Here is a 12,424-nt window from a genome sequence, read left to right on the forward strand (position 1 = left end):
CAGATCAGTGTATATTTATATACTGATTTTACTAGATAAACATAGATCTACGTAAATCGAAGTTTTTCGGCTTATTAGATTGAAGTAGATCATAGTAGATCTAAAAAATAGCACAAATGTACAATCAATAGTAATCAAATCAACATAAGACTGACGGCAGTCTTACGTATGCTGGTCAAAATTGGTCTTAATATATGTATTTAACGTTTTCCTAATACGACATAAGATTTTTATCAAAAATTTGATATCAGAAATAAATAGTAATCTGTTTCTGAAAGGAAACAAACGGACGTAAGTCTGACAAAAATTTTTACGCTTGGGTTGGCTACTACACGGAAAAAATGTTCTAGGAATTTTTACTAATCGATTTAGAGTAAATTTTACTAGCCAAAAATTAAAAATTAACAATTTTTTTTGTAAAAATAGCTAAAAAACTTAGGAAAAAATACTAGTTTGGCTGGTAAAAATTACCAAAAAAGTAATAAAAAGTCCTATGCAGACTGGTAAAAATTTCTAGAAAAAAATTTAAAGCGAAAACCTTTACATGTTGGAAAACCTGTAATTTTACGAGACATATCAATCAGTTTCATGCTTCATTTAATAAAGACTTCCCATTAAATTCGTAGCAGCGATACCGCGAAATCGCTGCTTATAAAGTTGAATTCATTGATAAATCGACAGAAGTAACTAGTATTACTAATTCTCTAGCCGCGATCCAAATCCGTTTCAAAGGGTTACACGGCCTCTTTAAACAGCATGATAAATTTAACCATATTAATTTCTTACATTGCATTATCAATCAACAGGCTCTATGCATGAAGAGTCTGTCGATTCCAGAGGTCGAAAATGTTGTCGTCAAAATTGTAAATTCAATCAAAGCTCGCGCTACTCAACACCGACTATTTAAAACGTTCGCTGAAGAGATAAATCCAGAATTTCGCGATTTGAAGTTTTATACCGAAGTACGCTGGCTAAGCAAAGGGATTATGTTAGAAAGATTTTATGAAAATATTAACATTATTTATGAATTTTGTTCAGAGAACGGCGAAATTCTTAATCAATTACGCGATTTTGATTTCGTTGTTAAATTAGCTTTTTTGGTTGATTTAACAAACATTATAAATATATTTAATTGCGAATTGCAGGGGGATCAATAGAAGTTTTTGGATTTCTTCGCCTAACTACTCTATTCACAGAATGTAAAGGGGAGTCTTTTATTCGTTACTTTCCAATATTATTACAATACATAAATCAATTAATAGTCTCATTTAACGATAGATTCAGAGATTTCGATGTGATGATAAAAATTACAGATTTCTTACTGGCGCCATTTAACCCTAATGAAGATGTCATTGCTTTGATTGAAGCGATAAAAATTTTCGATATTCATTGCCATCGTTATTTGCCAAACGTTATGATTGATATAGATGATATTCGCGAAAATAAAAAAATAAAAGCAGTTCTTATAGCGGGGGCGATATTTGGGGAATAATGAAAAAGGAAAAAATTTATCCCGAGAAGAAAAGGAGAGAAACATGGGTCGTGTTTCTCACTTACTTGCACCTATTGGTGGTTATGGTAACCCAAGGATTACCGCAGGTAGCGACTCCCATAGAGTCAAACATTGCCTGGCTCTGCACTACGGAGTCCTACATTAAATATTATATGTTGACTGTTATAAATTTTTTTCTAGAAATTTTTACCAGTCTGCATAAGACTTTTTATTACTTTTTTGGTAATTTTTACCAGCCAAACTAGTACTTTTTCCTAAGTTTTTTAGCTATTTTTACAAAAAAAAATGTTAATTTTTAATTTTTTCGGCTAGTCAAATTTACTCTTAATCGATTAGTAAAAATTCCTAGAAAATTTTTTTCGTGTAGGAATAAGACGAGAATTAGTCCAGTAACGGTGCAATTAAAGATAGGGATATTAGCGAATTCAACCTCTCATTTTAAACTGAGGTTATTTTTGAGTAAAATTGGACGAGAATTCTGAAAAAACTATTCGCAGGCAAAAAAAATGTACCCGTCATTGAGTTTTTTTTGTTATAAACAATTTTTGCCTGCTCGAGCCCTCACATTTTCATTAATAACTTTGTAGTTATGCAGAAATCGATGATACTTTATAGGACATTTTTTGTTCTTTACCGTCTAACGAAGATTTCTGTCACCTTACTTTACTTTTTTTCCGCCTATTTTTAGAGATATTCGATGTCAAAAAATGAAAAAAATCGTGCTAACTATTTTACAGTTATCATGCCAATTTTTCGGTATTACAGAATTCTTTCCAATCGATCTCAAAACAATTTCTTAGTATAAGATTAACAAAATCTGGAAAAAATTTCAAATGTAAGTCTTTAACTGACAATAAATAATTTAAGACATATGAAAACAAGAAAAACGATTAAATTTTCCGATGTTATGCTAAGGAATTGTTTTGAGATCAATTGGAAAGAATTCTGTAATGCGCGTACATTTTTTTTGCCTGGGAATAGTTTTTTCAGAATTCTCGTCCAATTTTACTCAAAAATAACCTCGGTTTTAAATGGGAGATTGAATTCGCTAATATCCCTATTTTTAATTGCACCGTTACTGGACTAAATTATTGATCTACAAGAAGTAGAAATCTGTAACAGATAATATCGGTCTTGTTATCAATATTATTAAATTCAATAAAAATATTCACATATGTAGACCAATGTTCTTATTTAGATACCAAGTATTAGGATGACCGAGCGGGTTAAGACGTAGGTTTAAGTTGTATGCATGCGAACGGTCGTTGGTTCGAATCTCGTTGTAGGCAAGAAATTTATTTACAATGAAAATTTAAATTAAACTTAAAAAGAACAGAAATGAAATGAAACAAGTAGAATTTAACTATATTAGCAACATCAGCCATGAAAAAATTTTTTCGATACAATATAACGAGTATGTCACATTTGTAACATTATATCCATATTATGACGATATAACAGTGTTTAGTGGGAAATTTACAATATTTTTATCTATATGTAACATCAAAGTTATATTTTCCTGAAATGTAACAAGGACATAACAATATTACGTCACATTGTTACGTTCATGAGTGGGAAATTGTAAGTTACATGTGCATCATATGTGACTCACATTTATATAATGTTTAGAATATTTAGAATAATTATTCTAATAAATACTTACTTTGAAAAGCCAGATTTGTTCTTATCGTTGATAGCTTCGATTAATATAATTCCATCGAGAACAGCCTGTCGAACTTTCATTCCAAGATCTTCGTTAGGGAAAGTCAAACATAAATCTATATCTTCTTGAAAAACTCTTGATACGAATGCGTTACTTTTATCAATACAAGGATTCGATTTCCATGTCAAAAATTCAGAATATACTGTCGGATCAAGTTCTATTCCAAAATATTTATTTTTCTCATATTTGTTGGGGCTTCGTTCCTTATCTTTTTCTTGCAATTCTTTTACATGATCTTGATCATTTTTTTCATGTATTTGAATATCAACAAAAAATTGTAATTTTTGTTCTTTAGTAGGAGATTCCGGAGGTGAATTTTCTCGATTATATTGTGAAGGTGATGTACGGTATTTTTTATTGAGTAACCTCATTTGAAAATCATCAGAACTATTGAACTTACATCGAGTATCGATTTGTGGGTGTAAATGGGGATTTGGATGAGCAGGAGTTGACGTAAGAACTAAAGTCTTCAGTGCTGCTACTTCAGCAGCCAAAACCTCAGTTTTCATACGGTTTTCCTTTAATAAACGTTCAGCTGTTGCTTGACGAGCATTTGCTTGACGAACCATTTTATGAGCCTCCTTTACAGAATTTGATTTTCTATTATTAATTAAACAATATGACATATATAAAAAGAGTTCAATATCTAATTAATTAATATAATGCAACTAAATAAACAAAAACATAAATTATAGTTAAAATAATTCTCAATGTAACTTTTTACACAGAAAATGGATAATCTTATTTTAAATTGTTTAGTTTTCTTATTATCCAGCGTAAAAAATTCAAAATTAAATTATCCAACTTTAGTTCTCAATGATATTCCTGATGGATTTGAGGCAAGTAATTATTAACTTTAAGACAACAGTCACTATGTGTGATAAAAAAACAGTTATTTAACTAACATGAAATATTCAATCAACTGTTGATCCGAATGTAACCTTTCTTTTATTTAAAAAATATAAAGCAAAAGTTGTAGATAAAAAACTACTCTTAATCACATTTAAACCGTTCATTTACTTTTTAGCTGATTGTAAGTTGATGTGACGTTCAATTGACCAATAATCAACACTCAAGTAACCGTCTATGAATGGTTAACTCATATATTCACATAACTCATAATTCATAAATCTCACATTCTAACGGTTGATTTATAATTATTCTAAGGGAAAGTTACCCTAAAATAACTCAAAGTAATCGCTACTCGTACAGAAATAAATTATTGAAAAATCAAAAAAAGCCTCTCATAAAATTACAATTTACTGCTGAAAATCGCTCAAATACTTGAAAACCCCTTAATTGTTTTCAGGCTATCAGTCTTTATGTGTTGCCCTAGATTTTTCAAAAATTATTCATAGTTTTTTTAGAGATCTTTCAGAGACTAGTTATATTTGTAATTGGAAATTCAGTACTTTCCAGTGAGCTGGTGTTACCCGAAAGATTCTCAGGACTAACTTTTTAGTAGAAAGAATGATATGATTTAGTTAGTTTACCATTTTTTTCAGTTTTTTAATTCTGTATAAAGAATAGCTGGATCGATTTTTCTGAAAACCTAATCAGTTCTAAGTTGCGTAATTATGCATTAAATGCAATTCGTCCCACGTCGATACCATTCTTTATTTTCGAGATAATCGATACGTAAAACAATTTTAAACACACCTACAGTCATCGACGTCTACTTAAAAACTATTATATTCAACTCTCGGCACCTTGAGACAAAGAGCTTGAGTCTTTTTTTTCAACTGCCTCTTTTTATTGTTCTTTTTTCTAGTTTCTAGATGACAGATAGTATCATTAATGACTTTTCTACAGTAAATATTGGATCTACTTTCTTTATAAAATCTTTTCTTCAGTGGATATTTGTACTCAAACAACATCTCGCACATGAAGAGCTTTTTTTTTTCTACTCATAAAGAACTTTCCAAGAAGACTTCTTATTAGATAGCTTATGAAAAAAGATCTTTAAGACTTTGTTTTTAAAATTTCAACAACAAAGCATTATTCAAAATCCATACGATTGTTAATTTAAATTGAACCGATTTCATTCGAGACAAATAATAACATTCGTAATGAATACTCTGTAAGAAACAATAATGAAGTTTAATTATCCCGTTCCTAAAAGATTTTCCGAAAAAATAAGAATTAATCTTTTTATCTTTTTCGAAGTAACAGAAGACAAATTAATTGATATGCAAGAAGCTAATGTGTTTATTGAATAAAAAAAAATTAGTTTTATTTCTAAGGGCCCTAGGTCTTTTTTTTGATAAGAAGTAAGAAAATGATCAGAAATTGTCCGCTCATCTTAAATTTATTTTTCTCCATACCTCGATCGAGAGTCCGTCCCTCCCGCACCGATTTCAAAGACGGAAGCGTAAGATTTGTGCACCGGTAAGGTTACACGCGCGCCCTCTACAACAGCTGTTAAGCTATGCTGTCTGAACGTAGGCATTCTTTTAGTTCTGTCACTTATATGTGAGTCGTTTTATAATTTATAATAAATATATTAGTTAAATAGTGATATCCAACTCATGCAAATGAACAAATTTCAGAATGTTTATCAACAAATTCAAGTTTTAACAAAGATCCATGTAATATGTATATAAATTGCGTATTTCATGAAAATATCATAAATAATTTCCATTATTCTTGTATTAATTGTAAAGACAATGAAAAAAAGAAAAATATGCAATAAAATAGCGTTTAATTTAAAAAAAAGTCATTTTTTAATGTAATGTAAAATGTGATCTTTAAAATAGAAAAATAATTATAAAAATAAAATTTTTTTTTTTAAATATTATTATGATTTTTATATGTTTTCAATGCCTGCCCAATAGCACTCGCTTCGCTCGTGCAGACAAATGTCAGGGCAGGCATTAAAAACATATATTCTATTCAATTTTGAAAAATAAGTCTGTGAAAGAAAGAAAAAAAACCGAAGCTTCGGGAATGTCCGAAGGGAGTCGCTGGAATAAGGCGCAAAAGTAAAATATGGCCGTGTTATGGGCTGTCCGCTAAAATGTGGTTTTTCATTTATAACTATTAGACGAACTTTCGACCGAGATATGAAGAAAAATAGTATACACTAAATGGGCAGGAAGTTAAAAGCCCTGCATTGCACACCATGATGCCCTCGGCTTCGCCTCGGGCGTCATGGCGTGCAATGCAGGAATTTTAACTTCCTGCCCATTTAGTGTAATATACTATTGATGTAAATTATTTTATAAAGATTGTCACGGAATATTTTTTCGTAATATGTTCATAATATTCTCCGATTTCCTGCACATTTGAATTACGTGTTGTAATTTGTATTGTATTGAGTGAAAATATTTATTTCAATAAAAAAGAAAAGAAATTGATAGACGCACGATTTTCATCAGAAAATTTAATATCAGAATTCTGTAACCCCCTATATATACAAAAGAACGGCTCAAATTATATAGTGCAAAGCAGATAAAAGAAAAAGAGTGAAGGATTTCTGGGTTCTGTTTGATTAAAAGAAGCTTTAAAACACTAAGGAGAAATATAATAGAGATTCCATTATGTTATAATAAATATTACAACGTAATGTAATAGTTTACTTGGAAAAGGTTGGCAGTAAGTTCTTCCAGCTCTGTTTCCACATCTTGCCTGAAGTAAGACAATCGTACGATTTCCTCTTCTTTCAACTTTAGTTCTTCATGAGCCTTCTTTAATTCTTTATGTAATTGGGTGAGTGTATCGTCTTTAAATTCTTTAGCAGCTTCCTCCCATTCAATATTTGTTAAAGATGATACGTCATTAGTTCTTGCAACAACATCTGTTTTTAACTCAGTCTCTGTATACTTAAATAAAACTTTGATTAATTTCCTGATTTTATAACTAAATAATTTCTTACATAAATTATATAATATTTAATTCAACTTACGTCAAGAAGAGATATAAATTCTTGATTTATAGCTACAGAATTTCGAGTTGATTCATGATCTTTAGCCGAAATTTTTTTATAAAAGTTTTTTATTTTTTGATTTAAATTAAGTAATTCAGCTTGTTGAGAAACTTGAATATCTTTTGATCTATCATTTGTTTTCATTTTATTCATTCGACATGATGTTGTTGGATTCTTGTCGATAATAGGTTGATCATATTGTTGTACCTTTTCTCTGTAATTGTACACTAAGATAATTAAAAAATATTGGAATTTTTAATTTATAAAAATATTGAAAAACTTGTTTTTTCTCTCTTTTATCATAATGGATGTTCTTCTTGTTCTGTAATCTGGTCTGCTTAAACGTTCCTATTAACAAAGGTAAATCCTATAGAGCTTTTCAGAATTTCAATAGGAAACAAAACACTAAAATAGGAATTTTTGACTGTCAAAAAGAATCTAACAAGACGGTATCAATTGGAATCGGAATTCTAAAAGCATTTAGTCGCCCTATGGAATCTAGATTGATCCTATTAACCGAACTGAATACGATAATAACAATTTTAAAGGAAAGTTGGCAACGAAATAGGAAATATAAAAATATAAATATATAAAATGCGACAGAGAAAAATTTTCACCTGGTTATTTCCTTCAATAGGATTCTATCGATTGTAATGGGTTAGAATCCCTGGGTTTCTATAGGTAATCGTTAGATTAATAAAAAAAAATGTGACCCACCAAATATTTTTAAGTACTGATATTCCTCCATAAGATTTGATATATTTTTTCTTCTATTGCTACAAGATAAAAATTTCAGATCACTTTTATTATTCCTCGCTTAGCCCTAAGTCACAAAAGCCGATAAATTATGATTTATTGACTTCAGATCAAGCTCTATAATCACTACACATAATTAATACCTCGGATCGAAATACGGAAATGAAATTCTTAACCACGGATAAAAACGACAGTCTCACTTTAACGATTATTAAGACAAGTACCAATTGCACTGTGTGAGCTTCTACAAGCCGTGTTTGCTTATTATCAGGTGAAGTTTGACCAGTGATTAAATAATCTTGGATCTAATTCACGCGAATCTTAACATAAATTAGTGATATTCGGTTAAATTGACCAGTTGCAATGATCACAACGATCCGTTTGATTGACCAATGATTTAAAACGTCCAATTGATGCTGAAACGACCCAGAAGTTAAAGAACGACCAGGACATTAACTCTAACGAACCTTCTTAAATCGGTAAGAAACAATTATATTCCGATCTCTTCCAAAACAATTTATTCTAAATTTTTATCTGCATTGTAATAAATCTTCTCTTATATCAAACACTGTCAAACGGGAAATCCATCATAGCAAATACTTTCGCAATTATTTCGTTTCTTAAAAAGAATTAAACTTACATACTCTTTTTAATTGCACACCCTGCGGAACAGGTTTTTTTACACTACTTTCTCGTTTCTCCTGCATTAACACCTTTCTCCCTTCCACTGCCTCACTATTTTATTCTTCCCATGTTAACTACCCTTTCTCCCTTTCATTTGTCTCAACTCTTTCTACCTGCCCGACACATTATTACACACATATCATGCCGGGTTGCATCTGCAGCCGACTTATATCCTAACCATGATATCTTATTTGCACGAAGACACAGGGAAACTGCAGAAAACCTGTGCTGATACAACTGGCTTTGTGTGATAAAAAAACGGTTATTTAACTAACATGAAATATTCAATCAACTGTTTATCCGAATGTAACCTTTCTTTTATTTAAAAAATATAAAGCAACAGTTGTAGATAAAAAACTACTCTTAATCACATTTAAACCGTTCATTTACTTTTTAGCTGATTGTAAGTTGATGTGACGTTCAATTGACCAATAATCAACACTCAAGTAACCGTGTATGAATGGTTAACTCATAGTTCATAAATCTCACATTCTAATGGTTGATCAATAGTTATTCTAAGGGAAAGTTACCCTAAAATAACTCAAAGTAAACGCTAAGTTTACTATTAACCTAAGTTCAACTCTCATTTAACAGTTGACATGAATCCATCAGGGATACCATTACATATAATTGTCTATTACTGTATACAGTCACAAAGAGTAAAATTACTATTCCTTTAAAAGTCATATAAAATATTATGTAATTCTTTATGTTTACATAGTGCAGTATACGGCAATTATATACGGTTCTATATCAAAATATACAACTTCTAATAATATACTTTGTACATGGTCATACCCTGCTTAAAGGATCACATTGAGAAATAAAAATTGAATGGGAAAATTGTATTGGAAATTTCTTATTGAAACCTATTAGAAATGCGTTTCCTATAGAAATCCATTAAATCTCATTCAATTGTCCCATAGAGATGGATCAAATCCTTTTCAGTTTTTGTAGAGGAATAGAAAAAATTTTATAGGATTTTAATATTAACTTTATAATCTTATTCAACTTTTGTCTTTCCTTCTCAACCCTTTTATAGGATTGGATGTTATTTGATAGGATTTTAATGCTCTCAAATTTCCCATAAAATTAAGGGTAATCTGATTAAACGTTTTAATAAAATCTTATTACCATAGAAAAAAATCAGTTTAAACAAAAGGAAATTTTAATTCGCTCTGGAGGTTTTTGGTTTTTCGAGATATACTGTTCAAATATACCCTCGAAATGGAGTTTATTAAAAACTTTGTTCAAAAAAATCCTGTTGATGGTGAAATTCGATCCTGATATCCTCGGATCCATAGTCCAGTACGCTGCCGACTGAGCTATTCTAAAATATGAAGTTATGACTTTCCCTTTACTAATTTGATTTCAATATTAGTAACAATTTAAACATTAATCATGTAGATTTTGATTTAGAAAATATTCTCTAGTCACGATGTTCCCTATAAGGTTTTCACATTTGAATTGATACAATGCTTGAATAGAAGAGAGAGTATTGACTGTTGGAGGATTTCAACCTATTAAATCATGCAAAATCCTATTGAGATTTTAAGTATAATAAAACCAATTTTTATAATTCTATTAACATCCATTAATGAGAAAATCAGGATTCTAAGGGTTTATAATATTTACTCGCAATTACCATCGCAATCCATATTTTCCGATTGAACTTCTTTTATAACAAATATTTCTTTGACTCAACCTATCTGAATTCTTCGTTTTCTATTGGGATCTTCTATCAATCTATAGGATTTTACATATTTCAATAGGACAGTTTAAGCTCGGTAATTCAGTGAAGTAATACTTTCTAAGTAATACTGTCCTTGTAGACAAAGTCTATTTCTTATTGAAACTCTTTAATGCCCTCCGATAGAAATACTTAAAACCTTGTTCGAAAATACTTCGAGTGAATGAAAATATTCAAGTTTGCTCCCTAGCAAAAATTTCAAAATAGAGACAAAAGAATTGTAATTTATTTTTTATTTATTTACATAGTACCTGAAAGTAATTTTTACGAACAAGTGTAAGTATTCATAAAGGAATGCTTGTGCACAAATATAAATGTAATCATATTCTATGAGATTGTGTAATCACAGATGACTGTAAAGTTACTTATGTTTTGGAAATTGCTAACAGTTTTGAGTTATTAACTTCCTATTAGGAAGTTATTGTAATTGGGTCGATTGGTGAAATTTGAATTTTCATTAAATTTCCACGTTTCGACATATTTGCAAGCATACTGACATATTTTTAGAATGATGTGTGTGTGTGTATGTATGTATGTGCGGACGTCAGCATTTTTTTCGTTTTCGATATCTTAAGAACGGATCAAGATATCAACTTGAACCAAAATTAATTCGAAAGATATTATTATAAAGTAGATCTGAAAGAAATTTGAACAAATACGAGTTTTTTTTTTATAACAAAATAACTAAAAAAGGAATGAAAAGATTAGCTATTTAAAATACTTATAAGCCAAACAATAACAATTTTATTTGAAAATTAAGTCGATATTGACTAGACATTATTGTTCACAACCAAATATGACTCCTCACAATTACGCATTGTTTATAACAATATGAATTTGTTATAAACAATTGAAAATTGTATTTATCGATTAACTGATGCGTCTATCACATGGATTCAGAAGCTTTCAACAAAATAATATGATCAATGATGAGATATGACTCTTAACAATTACGCATTGTTTATAACAATATGAATTTGTTATAAACAATTACTAATGGGAAGTTCGTCGTGTTAGCACAAAGTGTGCTCAGACCTATTTTTTAATTTAATTGTTTTCTTTATCTAATTTTATTCTTCATCAGAGCCTATTATTGTAGTAGTAAGTGCCCGATTGGCCTTCCTTTCTCTTCATAGATATTATTACTATTTTTACAGCGTGACATATTTTGCCAATTCTATCCAAAAATTGGGTAACGCCCGAAAGTTTCTTTCAACTAATTAATTTTTCTTATATATTAATTGATAAATTATTTAATGAAATCTTATTGTTTTTAATTCTTTAGTCATACACGTCTGTATGGTTTAGCAACTCTCCCTTCAGGCACGGTACAGTTACAAGGTTTTGACATATTTAAGGTTAGACATTATTAAGCAGCTGGAGAACATAATCATTGGTTCCGAGAATCTTTTGAATGGTTTCTGGCCCAACGCCCTCAAAGTAGTGAAAATTATACCGATATCTAAAGCTAGTGTTAGACATACGTTCACAAATTATCTATCTCATTTATATCAAACGCTAAGATTCTCGAAAAGACTGTGTATACTAGACTCAATAATTTTTTATATGCATATTATGTAATATTGAATAATCAATTTGGCTTTATCAAGGAAAGGAGTACTTCAGATGTCCTAGATTTACCCTAACGGAATACTGAAACCGTTTTAAAACGGTTTTTATAGCAAAAAAAAAAACGCTTTCTAAACCATTCAAAAACCGTCCATAAAATATCAGTGCTCTCCAGTGATCTGGGTGCGACCCAAATGGTTCATACTACTAATTTCTTAGTGGAAAAAATGATAAAATTTTGCTAGTTTACCACTTCTTTCAGTTTTTTGATTCTGCAAAAAAAAAAAGCCGGATCAATTTTGCTGAAAACCTCAGTTGTAGTTGTGGTATTATGTGTAGAATGCAATTGGTCCCACATCGATATCATTCTTTGTTCTCGAGATAATCGAGGCGAAAAATAATTCCAAACGCACATACGTATATACGCATATACATACATATAAACACCCACTCAAAAACTGTTGTATTCGACTCTGGGGACCTTGAAACATGGAGATTTGTAAA

The 12,424-nt window shown here is 30.1% G+C and overlaps 1 protein-coding gene across 15 annotated transcripts in view; it reads right to left on the reverse strand.

The window, feature by feature from the left end:
• LOC118067122 (guanine nucleotide exchange factor for Rab-3A-like) overlaps window positions 1-12,424 on the reverse strand; it is a 46,714-nt gene that overhangs the window by 3,791 nt on the left and 30,499 nt on the right. For all 15 annotated transcript variants that reach the window (XM_035083706.1, XM_035083699.1, XM_035083698.1 and 12 more), the window contains 3 exons: window positions 7,141-7,375; window positions 6,815-7,057; window positions 3,177-3,817 (listed from right to left, as the gene is read on the reverse strand). In XM_035083706.1, the coding sequence (XP_034939597.1) occupies window positions 3,177-3,817; window positions 6,815-7,057; window positions 7,141-7,375 (1,119 nt within the window). The remainder of the gene's footprint in view (window positions 1-3,176; window positions 3,818-6,814; window positions 7,058-7,140; window positions 7,376-12,424) is intronic.

Source organism: Chelonus insularis, unplaced genomic scaffold, assembly GCF_013357705.1.
Source record: "Chelonus insularis isolate UGA/USDA-ARS -01 unplaced genomic scaffold, ASM1335770v1 contig_360_pilon, whole genome shotgun sequence".
Lineage (NCBI taxonomy): Eukaryota > Metazoa > Arthropoda > Insecta > Hymenoptera > Braconidae > Chelonus > Chelonus insularis.